Source organism: Pteropus alecto, unplaced genomic scaffold, assembly GCF_000325575.1.
Source record: "Pteropus alecto unplaced genomic scaffold, ASM32557v1 scaffold98, whole genome shotgun sequence".
In the NCBI taxonomy this organism is placed as follows: Eukaryota; Metazoa; Chordata; class Mammalia; order Chiroptera; family Pteropodidae; genus Pteropus; species Pteropus alecto.
The window spans coordinates 19,602,299-19,621,114 of record NW_006443570.1 but is presented as its reverse complement, the minus strand read 5'-3'; the positions used below and the strand labels follow the sequence as shown (position 1 = coordinate 19,621,114).

General features: G+C 48.0%; 1 protein-coding gene and 1 pseudogene across 1 annotated transcript in view; both read right to left on the bottom strand.

Moving 5' to 3' along the window:
• The window catches only part of SLC13A2 (solute carrier family 13 member 2), a 20,017-nt gene extending 3,455 nt beyond the window's left edge, over positions 1–16,562 (bottom strand). The window contains exons 1-7 of the mRNA XM_006925170.1: positions 16,461–16,562; positions 4,155–4,283; positions 3,233–3,369; positions 2,919–3,124; positions 2,202–2,382; positions 1,978–2,100; positions 89–307 (exon numbers count right to left, since the gene is read on the bottom strand). Of these exons, the coding sequence (XP_006925232.1) occupies positions 89–307; positions 1,978–2,100; positions 2,202–2,382; positions 2,919–3,124; positions 3,233–3,369; positions 4,155–4,283; positions 16,461–16,562 (1,097 nt within the window). The remainder of the gene's footprint in view (positions 1–88; positions 308–1,977; positions 2,101–2,201; positions 2,383–2,918; positions 3,125–3,232; positions 3,370–4,154; positions 4,284–16,460) is intronic.
• Positions 15,912–16,030, bottom strand: LOC112473218 (annotated as a pseudogene).
• Positions 16,563–18,816: the final 2,254 nt, after the last annotated feature.

Genomic DNA, 18,816 nt, shown 5'->3' with positions numbered 1-18,816 from the left:
GGTGGGGAGGGGGGGGGTGGCCTCTTCCTTCCTTCTTCTTTTAGTCGCGTGAGTTGCCAAAGTATTCCCCTCCCCACAGAATGCTCACCTTGTTCCATCAGCATCAGTAAAAATCAATTCGCCCCAGCCGCGGTAAAAGCCCGGCTTCCGGGTGAACCAGAGCAGCACCAGAACAAGAAAGAGGAAGGTGACAACTTTTTCTGCAAAGGTCATAGGACCCAGCTGCCTGTGCTCTCTTTGGATGACTTGGATGCCTGCGCGCTCTTGCTCCTGCGTCTGTCCCTCAATGCCAAAGTTCCTCCTGAAGCTGCAGGTAGAGCGGAAGGGACAGTTCAGGAGGGCCTCGCACCAAGCAAGGTAGCAAGGGGCTCTGAGTGTCTGTGATGCAAAGGCTGAGGCCTGCAGAGGCCATCTCGGAGTTGCTACACAAAGGCCCTGGATCCACCCAAGTTTATGGAAGAGGAGCAGAAGGCTCAGAGGCAGGGAGGTGGGTCATGAGGCAGAGGCAAGATTGGGTATGGGGCACCAGGTTTCCACCTGCTCCATCTGCCCACTGACCCCCTGACCCTCCAAGGGTTCTCTTGAGCTGAACCCTCCTATGCCCAGAGTGAGGAGGACCTAGAGGTCCAGACCCCTTGCCTTATTCTGGCTTTGTCTCTCTGCTCCCCTCCTCCAATGGCCTTTCAAGAAATCCTCCCCTCCCTCTCCCCTACTAGCTTCTAGGCACCCTCTGCCAGCCTGAGCCCCATCCACATCATCCTCACAGGCACAGAAGGCTTTAGCCTACTTCCATAGGCTACTTATTTAATTCATGTTGACTTTTACTTTTCACAGGCAAATCTCAATTCCTTTACTGGATGGTGAGTTTCTCAAGGGCAAAGACCATGCTTCACACGTCTTTAAATTCCCCGTGGTGCCTGGCACTGGGCTGATCTCTTTGACTGCCATCGTACCTTTTACCAGTCCCTAACCTCGATCCATCCTCCTCATACCCACCCAAGCAATGTTTCCAAAGTACGGCAACAATGCTTAAAAATTTTCAATGGCTCCCCACTGCCTGGTCAGGAAAGGCAAATAACCAATACCACAGTACCACTCATATCACCATTCTTACCCTGTACTCATAGTGGACTTAACTAATTAATCCCAGACTACTCCTACTGAGCCCTAGCAAGGTCTCAAGTGATTTTCAACTCAGAATTCTAGTGACTACCAGTCATCGAGAGTTGTTAGTAGGAATAAAACCTATTTACTACTCAGCCTCAAGGACAAGGCCCAAACTCTTCATGCGGCACACAACAACCTCTCAAATCCTTCCCCTGCCTACTTCTCTAATTTCATCTCTTAATGTTCCTTTTTGTTCTTTATGTTCCAATCACAGAGAACTAGAGTTCCCCCAAACACATCATATTCTTTCTCGCTTCTATGCCTTGGTACAAGGTGTTCATCTCCTCCAGGGGCCACTGGAACTGCTGCTCTCCTGGGCTGTGCTCCCACAGCACCTGGCTTTCCCTGTGTCACAGTCCCACCAGGTCATCACCCATCAGATGGTGAGCTCCAAAGACAGGGACCGTGCCGTAATGTCTTCTAGTGTTCTCAGTGCCTAGGAGCCCGGCAAACGCGTGTTCAGTGTGCTCAGTGTGATCTCAAACACTTACCAAAGAACTGTGGAGCGTATGGAATGGGACCTGGCCTGGGCTTCAGACCCGGTTTTCAATCCCGGCACTGACAAATCTAGTTGTATACCATGCCTCGAGCCTCAGTTTGTTCATCTGCTAAAAGGGATAATAATACTCTCTGCCCAGTAATTCCCTCAAAGAGGGGGTCCAAGCATAACGAGGGGTCTTGGGAGGGAGAGGTCTTCTCACTAGGATGGTGATTTTATCCTTTTCCACAATAACTACCTGGTTAGCCAACTGAAAGCTCCAGAGGATAAGGGCAGGGACCTGGGCTTCTCTCATCCATTCTGCCACTTACTTGAACCCCAAGAAGAGGATCTGAAGCCATATCCAGGTAAGCAGCAGCAAGATGACCATGACCGGGAAGGCAAAGCCGAACCAGGAGGCAAAGTTCACCACGTTGACATTGTTTGGGAAGAGCCTGAAGGAGGATGTGGGCTGCTGTGGGACATTGCCTGGCACCCACCAGGCCCCATTTCCCCCTCAGTGAGAGTACAGTCCCCCAACCCCTCGGTTACTCACGAGTTGACCTGGCCTTGCAGCACCAGGTTGGGTGCGGTACCAGTCAGTGTGGCGAGGCCCCCAATGCTGGCTGAGTAGCACACGCACAGGCTCATGCCCTGGGAAAATTTATAGTTCTTCTGGATCCTATTTGTCTTTGATTCCAAAGAACCGGGTGGGAGAGGGTGGATCTGCCTGTTATCTGGGAACAAGGAAGAGCTCAGGTGAGTAGTGGGCACCAGGTCAGCTCCGGGAGCATGGCTGGAGCTCTGTGGCCTCTGAGGTATAGGCAGGGCACCTTGTTAGCGAGCAGCCCAGATCTGGGGTGCTGTGGAGGCAGAGGCTGCCTCTAGGCTTGTAAGGGCCCAGCACTCCTGGGAGTCTTAAGTTGGGTTGACCTTCTGGTCCAAACTTTTTCTTGAGAGAGGGAAACTGAGGCATGGAGAAGGGCAAAAGATTATCCAAACCCACAGAGGAAGAATGGAACCTGGACCCCTGATGGCCCACCCAGAATCCAGCTCTCAGCTCTTCAGGGTGACCCAACATCTTGGTTTGCCCAGGACTGAGGGGTTTCCCAGCACATGGGACTCTGTTTTAAAACGAGGAAATTCTGGGAAAAGTAGGATAAATTGGTCACGGCACTTCTTGCCTCCTTCTTCTCTCCTGAGAGTGGACGTCCCCTCAGACCCTCCCCAAGAGCCAAGGGGTTGGGACAGGGTCCAATCTCATCTTTCTCACCATGTTTGGTCACTTTCTTCTCGGCACTTGTTTCCTGGAATTCAAAGGTGGGGTTACTTCTGCCTTCCTCAATGTCCCTGTCCCTGGGTGACTTGTGCAGCTGCTGAAGGACAGCATGAGAAATGGGCATCATCATGGCCGTGGAGGCTGTGTTGCTGATCCACATGGACAGGAAGGCTGTGACCAACATGAAGCCCAGCATCAACCTAGGGACAGACAGACAGTCCCACTGGTGTTCCAACATCCTTTCAGGGACTAGATGCCCAGAATACCACTGGCCCGTGGCGCTCCAGTCTTGATTTGTGGGAACTCACAGAGCAGGCCGCACCCCGATGGTGAGGAGCACACGGAGGGCAATGCGTTTGTGCAGATTCCGATGCTCGACGGCAATGGCCACCAGCAGCCCCCCCAGGAACAGGACGTTGGTGTCATTGAAGTACTGGACGCAGACCTGGATGGGCAGGGACAACTGAGAGGCAGGAAGACCCTGGGGTCTTCCACTGTGCCCCTGGGCTTACGAAGTGCAGTCACCGACTTTTCCACAGAGGTTGGTCCTTGGGCTCTTGGAATCAAATGGAAAGAGTCTTTGGATTACCTGCTATTTAATATTAACCAGGTTCCTCTCTTCCTGCCAAAATCATTCTTTCTCCCCTCAGGAACGACTAGGAGATAATCTAGCCTGATTCCACTCATGTTTACAGCCAGAGCCTGAGAGAAAGATAATTTAGTGCTGTTTCTAGAAACTAGAGCAGCAGTTCTCAGAGTGCGGTCCCTGGGCCAACATCTTCACCAACCTGGAGCTTGTCAGAAATGAAATGTTTAGGTTCTGCTCCAGGTCCACTGAATCAGAAATTCTGGGGTGGGCCCAACAATCTAAATTTTACCCAGCTCTCTAGTTTAAGGACACTCAAATTTAAGAGTCACTGAAGCCAAGCTCTTTAGCTGACTTTCAAGGCCCCTTTTCCCCTGTCACTAGGCCTTTTCACCTCCCTGGCCTAAGCCTAATCATTCCCACTTTGAATTAACTCTCTACACCGGCCATACACTCAGCAATTCTAGAATGTCCTCCCTCTTTGTCTTCTAGATGATTCCTCCCGCAGTGATCTCTGACCTGCCAAGTAGACGCAGAGACCCTCTTCTGTGCTTGCCTGTGATGAGGCTTCCTGGGTCATGAGCATCCTTGGGCAGACCCCACCACCCCTGGGAGCCCTTCCTCATGGGACAGGGCAAGCTTACCTCAGAGGCCTTCATTATGCCCATCATGGGGAACAGGATGATGGGGAAGAGAGCAGTCACAGCCAGAGGCAAAGCCTCAGTGCACCAGAAGACTGCCATGAGGATGATGGCATAGGCACAGTAGGCTTCCTGTGGGTGGAAGGGGAGCGGCAGAGCTGTTAGAAAGGGCAAGTCTGTATCCTAGAGTCATATCATCCCTTGCTCCCAGAGAAAATAGGTCATTTTTAACAGTGTGAGGAGAGCCTGTGAAACCCACGGTCATTGATTTCTGAGCCCAAGGTCCAATTTCAAATGGAAATAAAAAAGCAAGGCACTCACCACTTTGACCTTGGAGAGCCCAGACATTATAATCCAGCCATACTGGAGGGGCTGAAGGATCTGGAGTTGGGTATCAGTTCCCGCCTAGCTCAAGGGGACTACAGGAGACCCAGGTGAGGATCCCTAGATGAGGATCCCTAGATGAGGGACTGGGGCCTGGGCAATATGGATCACTGCCTGGTACCCTGGCCTCTTCTGGCTTTACCAGAGCCTGCAAGAATGTAATTATTTGTATGATGATTTATTAATGTTTGTTCCCTCTACTAGGAGGTAAGCTTCGTGAGGACATAGTCGGTTTTGTGGCATCTGGATTCTTGGCGCTCAGGACCTAGTAGGCTCCAGAGTAAATCTTTTCTGAATAAATGAATCACTGGAAAGTTTTGGGAATGGAAGAGGGTCTCCTTCCTATCGGTCCTGGCACAATCGGTGCATTGCACAACTCCAGGAGGTGCCATTCCCATTTTACAGACTATGTGAAACTTTCCTCTATCTTTGCTTTGTGCAAGGAATTGTGGAGCAAATGCTGAGTCATAGTCTTGTGAGCCTTTGAATACCAGAGGCCCCCCTTTCTCTGATGAGGTCTCCAAGTCTAGAAAGGCTCGACCTAAGGCCCGGAGAAGAAATGGAAGTCAGGCAGTTAACCCCTGATGTCAGAGGCCCATCTCATTGACACAGCCTCTCTGCAGGGCTGTCAGGGAGTGCGGGGGAGCCTCCTCAGGGGTACATGCTCATTCTTTGCCAAAGGAAGGGGCTGTACGCTGGGACAATGGGGCTAGGGAGCCCCTCCTCTCTTATCTGTCTCTCTCAACCTCCCTGCCCTTGTTTTCTACACCTGCTACAGGCTGGGCTCACCCCTTAGTACCTCATGCTTTTAGTACCTTGAAGCTTGGGGTGGGTCCTTGGGGGTGGCCTGGGGGAAGGAGAAGCTGCTGATCATGGAGAATTTATTAAGAGCTGGGTGTTTTTATGTTGTTAGGTAAACTCAAACAGTTATTAAGGGGGTGTGGTGGTCCCTTAGAGAGGACCTTGCTCAAGGCCACAGAACTAGGGAGTGGCAGAGACAGGATGGGACCAGGTAAGGTGTCTGAATCACATAACTCCAAGAGAACTCTTTCTGTAGACTTCATAATTGGCACTCCTGCAGGGGTGCAGCACACAGCCTACCCAGCCCTGCTGGAGAACCAAATCTGTCAGGCTCACTTTACTTCCAATAAACTTCCACCACCTATCCTCACCCCAGACACGAATGAACTCAAGGGCCCCAGGGGTGGGGCTACCTTGACCCTCGACCGGAGACCCACCCCCCATTCCTCCCCTAGCAGGAGGCTGATTCTGCTGAGCCTGCTGTTTCCTCAATCACTTTCTCAACTACAAAGATTGTGAGGCCAGTTACTCATCCTCCCCCGGGGGCTAAGGGCAGGCCAGCTGTTGTGGACCTTGGCAGACCATTACTCTGCTGATTCAAGAAGAAAGCTCTGCTAATCAGGCCAGCAGAAGGATCCTGAGGACTATGTTGGTAAGCATTGTGCTCTCCATGCTGTGCTTCAGAAGTTTTTTAATCACGTTTAGTTGCTCTGTGAGGTAATGACCATTGTTCCCATTTCACCGACAAGAAACGAATGCACAGATACATTAAGTAAATGCCTTGAAATTACACAAATAAGTGGAGAGACCAGGCTATCTGGTTCTTGCGCCCCAGCTTTTACCTTCTACCTTGAGTTTAATCTCTTGCATTCGAGGAGTGTCCCCCACCCTCGGGCTTGCTGTGACCAGTGGGATGTATGGAGATGAGCTGGGGCTTTGAATCCAAATAGAACTATTTACCGTGGGGCCTGCTACTTCTTGTTGCATGTTCCTTCACTTCTGAAACCCCATTTCCACACTCCAAAGGGAACTGTTAATAGTTGAACCTGCCCCTGTGAGCTCAGAGTGTTCAATCTATGGCTCCCCTATCCCATTACAACTTCCCTGCATCCCTCTGGATCGAAATCCAAAACTGTTTTCACAGTTCCATCCAGGAGCCTTTTCTGGCCCTGGTGGCTCTGGCCCTGTGTCCCCAACCCATGATCTTGGGGAGCCTGTCCAGCTGTAGCATAATTTGCTGACCTGCTCTTCTTGGTTCATGGGGTTTGGAATTCCAAAAATCCATAAAGTTGGATGGGAAAACTGCTTCACCTTTTTGCTAACATCTAACTAATATTATGAACATAGGCAACAAAACCGTACAACATTTAATGGTGCTGTTGGTGATTTTGTCACAGATATTTAATTAAGGTTATCAGCTATTAGATACCCATACCATTATTATACCAACACTAGATCTTATTTAATAAGTTAATGAAGAAGCACCTATATTTCTGAATTGCAATTGGTTTTTTCATATTTTTATAACTGTATTTCAAAATAATTGGTTTCTTTTTTAATCCTACGCATTTTATTTTGTACATTTCAAAGCAATATTATTCTTGAGAACAGCCCACAATCTCCGCCACAGTCAAAGTCAGTCATGGCTCAGAAATGAGTCAGAATCCCTGCCTTAAGAAAGAGAGAAAGAAAATACTTATCTGGCACCAACTACTATGGCCTCCCTGAATCACTTTGGGAATTTTCTAAATTTCCAATCCCATCCCTATGTGGAATTAGTCTCTGGGTGGGAGCAGGGGTCTCTACAAACCCCAGCAACACAGATGTGAGCTGGAGTGGAGAGTTTACAGTGGTCAGACAGAGGCAGGTGGGTGCTTCGCACAGGTCCTCTCTCAATTCATCCTTACATCTCTATGAGGCAATGTGGTTCTCATTACTTCCATTAAAAGGTGAGGAAACCGCAAACTCAGGGAGGCTGGCATTGCTTTGTTGACATTTGTGGCTGAACCTTACAGGGCCTGGGTTTGAGGCTGGGGAGCTGTTTGTGTTCTGAGTGGCCCCCTTGAGTCAGGTGCCAGCCTCTTGGGTACCCCCTGAGGGGAGAACTCGGGGGAACCTTTTTCCTTGACCCCACCTGTGTCTTATTCCAAGGTCAGTATCCCCAGCTTTAGAAGTGAATACTTAGGGGTCAGATCTGTTCATCAGGCACTCATTCGACAAACACCCTTTCTACTCCCGGTCTCCAGTCCTGCTGATCTATGCCTAAAATGCTCCCGTTTACTTCTGTTCAGCTCTGGCCACTAGCCTGATTCAAGCTTCAGCATCTGTCACCAAGATTCTTACAAGAGCCTTCTTATTCACCTCTCTCTCTTGCTGAAATCTCAAGCTTCTCTCTTGCTCCTGAAATCTCTTCTCCTTGCTGTAGCCAGAGTGATCTTGAGGCACAAGTCTATTTATTCCACACCCAACCTTCCCAACGTACACACCTCAAAGCAGCTCAAATCCCTTTGGGGTTTCCCATTGCTCTTAGGAAAAGTTCAGGGCTGTTCTGTGCCTCTCCTCTTGCTTTCTGCTCCAGTCACACTGGCTCTTTTCCAAGTCTTCAAATGCTCCATCCTCCCTGTATCCACAGGGCCTTTGCACATAATTTCCTCTCTTCCCTCCTTACTTTGCCCAGCTGATATCTACCATTCTTGAAATCTCAATTCAAATATTCCTTTTTTTTAGGGACTATGGCCTCCAGGTCGGGATATAATTAATATTTTTTATGCTCTAAGCCCTTATACCTCTTTTGCATAGATAGCACTCATCACAGTCTGTAATGAACCATTTAATTTCATGTATTTCTTGATGAATATCGATCTTTGTCTTTAGTCTGTACTCTTCAAGGAGCAGGGTCTGAGTCTGTTTCTGCTCACCCGGGAGGGTACCTGGCACCTAGATAGAGTTGACACCCTGAATGAATGAGTGAATGAATGTTGGACACGAGAGATACAGATATGAATCAGGCCCAACCCTGGCCCTCAGAAAGTCTGAGTTTGGGCTGGCCCATTGGCCATGTGTGGGCAGGCTGTTCTGCAAGGCAAACAGCAGATAAGAGATGAATTCTCAGAAGGCTTCCAAACCCCAAAGGTGGCAGTCTGCTTCTTTTGAACAGAGGTCAGAACATCTGAGTGTCCAGGCCCAGTTTTATTGCTGTGTGTCCTTGGGCAGGTTGCTTAACCTCTCTCAGCTTGCTTTTTTTTTTTCCCGATAAGTAACACTGAGCGTTTTCAGCGGCCCACACATTCATTTCCTGTATAAGGTTTTCTTATCAACAAATGAGAATAAGAGAAACACCCGCCTTGCTGGGTTATGATAAGGATGAGGGATGTGAATATATAGCTATAAGCCATAAAGGACTATAGATGGCAGGGGGCAGATGGCAGGGTTGGTGCTGAGACAGAAATGTGCTCTTGGGCTTCTGGGGAATCAGGGTGAAAGCAAGAGATACAAATGAAGACGAAGGTGCCCAGGAATTCAGGGCAGACTGAATTCCTTGGGGCAAGTTGTGGGATCTGCAGGCATCACACTCTCTACCTGTGACAGGCACAGAGAAGCCTGTGGCTGTTGGGCAGCAGCAAATATTTCCAGTCTTGGAGGTGTCACAACTTATTTTAACCCAGGGGTGGGGATGGGCTAGAATACAGCAGGCCACTTCCATTGCTCCTCTGCCCCTGGCAAGCAGGGATGCTGCTGGCAGGGAACACTTCTAAGTCTGGAAGTGAGGCAAGGCACTGGGTGGTAGCTTGCCAAGCACCGTTGCAAAGGTGAGACCAGAGAGTGGGATCCCAGAACAGAAGGGGTCCCCTCCCTGAGCCTCTGTCCTCAGCTGAGGGAGATTTCCAGAGAAGTGACACTGAGTGGGTACCGAGGGATAAATAAGAGTTCGGTGAGTGGTAAGAAGATGTTGGGATGAGGGAGTAAGCACAGAGGGAACAGAATGAGACATAAAAGATCAAGATGCATTCTTGGAGGGATGTAATGCTTGGAAAGAGCCTTGTCTGCCCTGAGAGGGCTCTAGAACTTTATCTGGAAGACGAGTGTAAAGGGGAGGTCCTTGAAGGGTTTTAAACAAAGAGAGTGAAATGGTCATGTTGGTGTTTCTTTTAAAAGATCGCACTGATGCTATTATATGTGATTAAAAAATATGTGTACAAATATATGTGTACACACACACACACACACACACACACACTCATACTTAGGAAAATATCTGATTCAGAGATTCTTACCCTTTTTTTTAGTACCAGGATTCCTTTGGCATCCTGACAAAGGTTTCCAACTTCTTCTTAGAATAATGTTTTTAAATGAATTAAATAAGATACACAGGATTACCAAGGGAACCAATGATATTAAAATATAGTTACTCAAATATGGAGATAAAAGGGTAAAATAATGATTTATATGACTCTTAACTAATAAGAACTTCGCTGGCTACAGCTACTGGAATTTCAAAGTCACAACGAACCTAATATTTCAAGGTATCTGCAATAGCTCTAATATGATATGAAAATATTCGATTCCACTTGTGGCAAAATCAAAGGCATTGTTAATACTATTGTGATTTGTTGTCAATATTCATAACAGACGAGATGCTAAATTTTCTTTAGAGGTTATTGACAATAAAATGAATTTTTTTTTTCCTATCCAAATCCACAGACCTCCTGAATTCTCCTCCCAGATCTCCAGGGGGAGAAATTCTTGCTCTATGCCATGCTAGTGGCTGAGACCGCCCTAAGGAGGGGCACTTGGGACGGAGTGTGGGAGGGGGACCTCTCCATTTCACCCTTTTGCGTTTCGAATTTTGTATTATGTGCATGTGTCACCTAATTAAATAAATAAATAAATCGTGTAAAGATGAAAATAAGGAGCTTATTATGCCTACTATACTGTGGCAGATGGACTGGAAGACACAGGATAAGAGGCTGGGAGGCCACGGAAGGCTGTGCTGGGTGTCCAGTGGAGAGATGACAGGGGCTCAGAGCAGGTCATGGCAGTAGAGATGGAGAAAGAGGATGGACTCCAGAGATGTTAGGAAATGGAAGACAGAGGGTTTGGGTGGTGGCCGATGAGTTGGGCGGGAAGAATGAAAGGAGGGAAACTCTCAGGGGTCTGTCCTGGATGCCTAGGTGCATGGCAGTGACCACATAGAGAGAGGCAAGCTGAAGGGACTTGGGAAGGAGGTACAGAGTGGGCTGGGAGTGTGTGATATCTTATCCAGGAATAATAGGCCCATGCCAAATACCTAATACTTTTGAGAGACCGAATATACAAGGAGGACAATGGCCAGATCATATATAAAAATATGTCCTACAATCTCAGCAGCAACCAGCCTGGGCAGCCAAACCACAACTCCCACAGCAATTGGCCCTAAACAGTCAGGAGTGGCTCAATGACCACCAGCTTCTTTCTGTTTTTGCCACCCCTTTTCTTTCGTTTTTGCCACCCCTTTACCCCCACTTTCAACTTAGGACCAGTGAAAGCCAAAGATGTTCCCCTAACCCATCACATAGGATGCCCTGCTTCTAGTTAGCTGAACTTCCAGCTTCCCCCTGCTAACAGCCTCCAATCAGGGAACACCTGAAGCCTTCCATTTTTCTACTCTAAAGTATCCCAAGCCCCTGCCTGCCTTTAAGACTGCCGAAACCAAACAATGGTGGCGACTCTCTCCTATTCTTTGCCTGATATCATTTGGGTTATCTTGTCAGTTTCTGCACCTTAATGTTTATGAGTTTGCTGCATCATCTTCTGCTCTAAGAGATCAAAGAGAAACAATGGGCTCTTGAGTATCAGAGAAAACAAAAGTTGGGGGAAAAGTCCTGGCCTCACAGTTGGGGAATCACTTCTCTTTAGTCCAGGGATCCTCCTGGCCCTTGAGGCTGGCTCCTTCTTCTAGTCCTCCTCCCTCGTACCCTAGAGGCCAGAAGATCTGTCTCCACATAGTCCCAGTGCTGTTCCCAGTCACGCTTAGGGGCCACACCCCATTGTTCTGGTGGGGGTGATGAGACACACCTCGCCCTCCTGTTTCATAGGTGGAAGCACCTGAGATCCTTGTGAGGACAACGGCCCATCTGAACAGAAGTCACCTTGGAGAAGATGTCAGGCATCTCCACAGTGCCTGAGGCTAGTTGTATTTTCCAGGGGCCAAGGATTCAGATGAAAAGCCAAGGGTGGAGGAAACCATTGTTTACTGAGCCCTGGGAGCCAGATACTCTATGCACTTGGATTATCTCATTTCATACTGACAACAGTGGATCCCTTAAGGGTGAGAGGCTTGGAGAGGCTTGATAAGGTCACGTGACTGTACATGCTACAGAGTGGATTTTGACCCACATTTCTCTGGCTTCAAAATCCTTATTTTGTTCCCTGGACTCTGCCACTTGACCAAGAGCCAGGAAATCTCAAAAGATTAAGGCAGGACCCAGAACTGAGGTCCAGATTCCTGTATAGTCTTCAAGCCCACAGTGAGTCATCTGAGTCCTGGGTGCATCTTTGGGGTTCAGGAATAGCTTGCAGTGAGAATATTTTAGTTACATAGACTTTTAAGTGCACGTGTACACACACAAATACTGTTATGTTGTAGGAGTGCAGGTTATTCAAATAAGGAAATTGAAATTTCTGTTCTTACTGAAAATACGATATGGATTTCAGCTAAGCTCTGTCCGACCAGATGTTTAGCCACTGGGAGACTATTTTTACAGATAGATCTCCTTGGGTCCTGGGAGGCATTTGCAGTTTTGACTCTAACTTACTAGTTGTTTGATCTCTGAGAAAGTATTTACCCCTCATAGCCCTCAGCATAAAATTCTCACTCATTTTCCTAGCCTTGTAGGGCTGACATTGGCTGACCTCCGTCTACCTCTCTAAAATAAACTTAAGCCATCTTCTCTTCACTTAGGCCCCCATGTCACAGTGGCTGTATTTATACCTCCACTTTACCAAGCTCAGGCCTGGCTTTGGGTGTTTACACTATGTGTTCTGCCTGGATGGCTCTTTACCCAGAGCTGTGCTTAGCTTGCTCTTATTTGCTATTCAGTGTTAATATCTTAGTGTTAATATCACCACCCAGGAGGCCTTCCCTGACCACTCTATCTAGAGCAGCCCCTCCTTAAGCCATAGTCACAGACCACTATATGGTTTTCATAGTATGGACAGCACTGCACCTAAATAGTGCCTGTCACATAGTTCATGTCCCTTAAAAAGTAAATGAATGGATGAATGAATAAATGGCTGTAAGTTTTCTGGCAAACTGATGAAGCTTCTTCACTGTCGGGTTTAGGGTTGGGGAGCAGTGAGAAGGCCTCAGGCCCCATTGTCCCCCATCTGCTGGGACCACCAGAGGATGATGAGCATTTCAAGGATTCTCAAACACACCCTACTATTTCCGGTCCCTACACCTTTGCTCCTGTAGTCCCTTCATCTGGCTGTCCCTCTGCAGATGCCTCTGACTGTTGGAATCTCACTCAGCCTTCAAGGTCCAACTCAAACACCATCTGCTTTGAATTCTCCTTTGACTTGGCTGGAAGAATTTTCTCCCTCCTCTGAGCTTCTGCAGGCTTCTGGCTATACCTCTTAAATGCATGTTCCTCTACACTGAGAGTTCCTCTAACTTGAGGACAAAACATCTGTACTCTTTTTTGGTAACCCTCAGAACAGAGCAAGAGCTCAATAGACATCCCAGACTGAACAACAGCGGAAGGATTGGCTGACAGCTGGATAGATATGAGGGTAGATGGCTCAAGACGTGACTCACAACAGGGCCACCACCCTCCATCCCTGGATAGCTTTAGGCAGACACCCTGAGACCAGGTTCCGGTCAAGACTGCCTTTTTCCATTTGGGAGTTTAGGCAGATTACTTTACCACTCTGGGTCTGAATTCACATGTCTGTAAAATGAAGGTAATAGTTGTAACCTCATAGTAACTCAAAGGTTATCGCGAGAAACAAATAGGTTAGTGCTTTGAAGTGCTTGGCACAATGACTAGCACATAAAAAAGTACTCAATAAATGTCACCTATTATCATATGGACATAGGTCTGAGTCTAGTCTGAACTCCTCCTTCCCACTTCAGGGGCCAGGGGCATGGAGGTAAGCTCGGGGACTCACCAAAGAAAGCAGGAACTCAGCAGAAATTTAGAACGGGGCCCTCTTTGCCCATATTATTATCTTCATTCATTCATTCATTCATTCATTCATTTGACAGGTAGCACCTACTATGTGCCAGGCACTGGAGATTTTGCATGGAAAAAGACTAAGTCTCTGTCCTCATAGAACCTACATTCTAGTATAGGGAGTAAGAGAACAAACAGAAAACAAACACATCATTTCAGAGAGTTAAAGCCCTCTAAATAGGGGTGGTCAGAGGAGGTGGATTTAAGCAGAAACCTAAGGAATGAGAAGGGGGCATCTGGGGGAATAACATTCCAGGCAGGGAGATGAACAATCTAGGGAGCAGAGACAAAGCTGGTGGGGCTGGAGCAGAGTAGACAGGAGGTAGCGCATGGGGCATGGAGACTGAGGGGTCCGCAGGGGTGGAGCCCCAGGGACTCGTGGATGCCTTAAGAGGTTTGGATTTTAAGTTTGATGGGAAGCCTGTGTGGGGTTTTAAGCAGGGTAGTGACGTGATCTTATGTTTTGGAAACACCAGGTGGATGAGTGAAGAATGGTCTGGGGAGGAATGAGGACAGGCAAGAAGTGATGGTGGCCTAGATGAGAATGAAGGCAGTTGAAAGTGATTGTATTCGGGGTATTTTTGGGATTAGTCAAGATGACCTGCTGGTGGCATGCGGAAATGACAGATAGAGAAGAATCAAGAATGGCTCCGAGGTAGAAGGTTGAACCACATATTGATGAATAAGACTGCAGGAAGAGCCGACTGGAAAAGCTGGGCGATGAGGGTTTAGTTTTGGACATGTAAAAGTATATGCTGCTTGAAAGAAAATATTTAGGAGGAAGCATCCAGTGTTAATCCGATAATAAAAGTTTAGAAGTTAGGGCTGGAGTTATAGATTGGAAAATCCTCTGCATAGAGATGTTTTTTAAAGCAGGAAGCAGAAAAAGATCACCTGGGGGAGAGTACGTGAATAGGGAGGAGGAGCCAGGAAAAGTGGCTGAGGGAGGTGTCTGCAGGTGTCACCAAAAGCCAAAGAAGACAGCATTGCAAAGAGGGGGTGATGAAGGTGACAAATGCTGCTGAAGGGTTGAGGAAGTTAAGCACTGACCAGGGGTTTGATAACATGTAAGCTGATGGGGACTCAACGAAAGCTCTCTGGGTAGGTCGAGTCTTGGAGACTGGACTTGTCTAAAGAGAGACATGGGCAGTGTGGACAGTCCTTGAGGCCCTCTGTAGGAGAGAGAGCATAGAAAGGATGCATATGTGGAGGGGATGTGGGATCAAAGGAGAGTTTGTTTGTTTTTTAAGATGGGAGATATTACAGCATGTTTGTACGCTGATGGGAGAGATCAGGCGGAGAGGAGGAACTTGACGCAGGAGAGAGAGAAGGTAATAGGAGCAAAATCCTTGAGAGTGGCTTGTATCCAGTGCCCCGGTGGGGAATTTGACCTCCATAGATTGGACATGGGACAGTTCATCTGAGTCAGGACAGGAGAGGCAGTATCTGTGGGCAGAAAAGGCAGCAGAGCTGGGTGCAGCACACCGAACACAGAGGCTCCTGACACGTTGCTTCCAGTACTGACCCAGGCTTTCCTGTGTAATCTTGGGCAAGTTATTGAACCTTTCTGGGCTGTGCTTTCCTGAGGGGTAAAATGAGAATCACGGTACCTGTCTGTCCTCCTTCCCGGGGTTAACACATATGGGCCAGCTTATCTGCAAACCCATCTGATGAGAGATGCTACTGGCTGTGGCCTGAGATGAGGGTCATCTCAAAGGTCAGCCAGGCCTTGTTATTTAGCTGGTGTCAGGGACCCAGTGTCTGTGCCTCTATATGCCCAGTCTGTCACCCCTTTGGGACACCATGAACAAAAAGCTTGCCTCAATTTCCCTACTTTCTAACTGTGTGACCTGCCAGAAGGAGATTTACTGTGAAACTTGAGCTTCCAGGCCCTCCTCCTTAACCTCCAAGCTCTGCGCTAAAAAGATTCATAATTTTGTGTTCTTTTACTTACAAGAGGACCCCAAAAGTGTATAATATCCAAGCTCCACAAAACCAAATCTATCCCGGGATTTCAGGTGACTTAACTTTACTTTCCCCATCTGTAAAATGGAACAGTCAGACCTGACTCGCAAGGTGAGAAAGGATTACTGGGTACGTGGTACAGGATATGTGGTAGGAGCTCCAACTAACGGGAGCTGAAGTTACGACTCCTGTTGCTACGGTGGGGGTGGGACAGGAGGCGGTGGCATCTTCCCCTCCACACAGCGTGTGTGTGGTGCCCATTGGCAGGGTCCACTCGTCCAGGTCCCTCAGCAGACTTAGCCCTCAAGATCATAGGTGAGCACCCTTGGTTGACCTCACAGATTGCAAGGACCTTGTCAGCTTACAATCCCTTATTTTTATTTTTTAAATTTTTTTACGCCTACAGCACCTGATCTTCCTAGGTGGTCTCCCACCCAAGTACTAACCAGGCCTGACCCTGCTTAGCTTCCGAGATCAGACGGGATCGGGCTTATTCAGGGTGGCACGGCCTTAGACTCTGTTTATACTATTAAAGGCACAGATTGCCTTAAGCTAGCTTTATCCTACTCCCCTTCCATCTCTCGCCAGCAGCTTGCCCTGCTCATGTCCCACTGAGCCCAGGCCAGGGCAGATGGGCACATAGTAAGCAGCCCCATCTGCTTCCACCTGTACCTCTCTTACGGAACTGGCTCCCTGACTCCCCAGGCAGTAGATTTCAAGTGCACCTAAGCAATTTGCATTGGGCTCCTATTACTGGATGCTGAGCAAAAGCCTCCCTTGATAGCTTAACCCTCATCCCTCAGGAGGACCAGGAGATTACAGCTTCACTTCCAGGGTAGGAGAGATAAGTAGGTTATGCTGGTTCTAAAGATTCCAAGCCTTGGTCCAAACTGTTCCTCTCCTGCCCCCTTGGAGCTTATCTGCACCCAGAACCCCAAGTACTTACCTTGGCAGGGATGAGGATGGGTAGAGGAAGCAGAAGAATAGGCAGGATGAACACAGTCAGGTAGGAGCGATATGCCCACAGGACCTGCCAGCAAGTGGCCATGGTGTAGAGGGCTGAGGGAGTCTCAGGGATCCAGGGAACTGAAGGACAGACTGGAGCAGGTAGGCGGCAGGGCAGGCTTATATCAAGCCAGTGGAGTGTTAACCATTGACTCACCCTGGCAATCAGGGTTTTTTAGAGTCTGGAGTGAGAATAAGGAGGAGGGACCTGCAAGAGATATAAAGATCAGGAAGACTTTATAAATAAAAGGAAGAGGGTGAGATTAAGGAGTAAAGGCTTCAGGTTCTTTCAAGAAGGTAAGCCCAGAGTTAACTTTCTGTGCATAGAGGCTGCTAAAAGTTGCTGCTGGAGAAGCTGGAGAAGGAAGGGTGTCTGGGAAGTCCCACAGCCAGCTTCCATAGGGCAAGACCCCAAACCACCTCCCCAGCCTAGCCTCTCTTCCCTCCTTTTATACCCCAAAGCCAGATTCTCTGTGAGTTGTTTATCCAGGGACCTGGGTGGGGCAGCTCTGCCTCGAGAGAGGCCTTGCCCTCTAGATGTTCCCAGTCTAAGATATCGGACAGCTGAAGTTTGAAGCAAGCCCTCCTCTTCCTTCTGGGTATCTGGGAAACTACAAAGCCACCAGTCCTGACTATTTCTTATTTACTTTGCGCTGTTGATCCACTGACTACCCCTCTCAGAATAGCCACTTTCTCATTCTGCTGTAATATCTTCCTATTATGAGGCTGGAATTTGACAACTTACGGTATGTTGAGCCTTGATGCGTGGTAGGTATGCCACACAGTAAAGGTTAGTCAGTTAGTTAGTTAGTTAGTCAGTTAGTTAGTTAGTTAGTTAGTTAGTTAGTTAGTTTGTTTTGTTTCATTTTAGGTTCTTCCTAAACTACCATGGAAGACCAGCAAAAATTGTCTCATATTTTAAAAAGAATCTCTCCGTTTATTCACCATCCATCCATCCATCCATCCATCCATCAAACAGGTATTTGGCACTAATTATACATTCATCCCCGTGCTCAGTGCTGAGGATGCAGAGATTAAAACGCTGCATTTAGTACAAGCTGGTTTGTGTACAATTACATTGACTCAGCACAGCCACACCATGAGTTAGGTGTTATTATTCCATTTTACAGATGGGCAAACTGAGACCCCAGGACACAGAGCCAGTCGGAATTCAGACATAGTCTTAACATTAGGAATACATTCTAAGAAATGAGTTAGGTAATACCGTCATTGTGCAGACAACATAGAATGCATGTACACAAACCTAGATGGTTAAGCCTACTACACACCTGGCTATATGGTACAGCCTATTGCTCGTAGGCTACAAGCCTAAACAGCATGTTACTGTACTGAATACTGTAGGCAGTTATAATGCATTGCACTGCGACACTGTGATGGCTCTGACGTCACTAGGTGATAGGAATTTTTCAGCTCCGTTATAAACTATGGGCCCACTGTCGTATATGCAGTCTGTCGTTGATGGAGGCGTCATTAAGCTGCACATATCAGTATGCTAATGAGTGCCCCGGGGAGGTCCAGATCAGTACAGGAGCTCCAGGCGAAAGAAGAGTACTAGGAGTACTGAGGAAGGGCTCCTGAAGAAGGTGGCGACTAAGCTAAGGCTTGAAAGTTGAGTCTAATTTGGCTACAGGTGACGGAGGAAGGATCACAAGCAGGGAAAAGAGTCAGCTAAGCCTGGAGGGTGGTAATGTGTGTGTGTGCGTGTATCTGTATTGGAGGGGCCAGTTGTGGGTTGGAAGGAGTTGCTGGTTGTCTGTCTATTCAAAGCCTCCGTCTCTTGGTACCCTCCCCCGTCCCTACCCCATACTGCACACAGTAGAAGCTCAATCTATATTTCTGTTGATTACTGGAGTGTGGTGATCTGTGTGTGCCAGGATAAGAAGGCAGGGTATTAGGGAGAATGTTTCAGGAAGTAAACACAGCCTGGGGAAAGATGTGGAAGTGCAGTGAAGCTTCGAGAACAGAAGATTCTGTGTGGTTGAAATATGAGTTTGTGGGCGCAGGATTGATAGCTGATAACCACATTTCCAGGGTGTGCGACGCATAACCTCAGCTGTTGCACCAGTGAAATATTCCTGGAGTCAGTGAGGTCTGTATGAGACGGACACGCAATGCCTTCTGCAGGGTGGGCAGAGAGCTATGGATGAATCTAGGTGGCAGGACTCCTGGAGCCAGTCTGGGTGGGAAGCCACAGTAAGGCAGGACAGACTGGCCCCCTCATGTCCTCTCTCAGGCTATGGCCTTTCTATTCCCGAGCAGCCAACCTGCTACCTGCT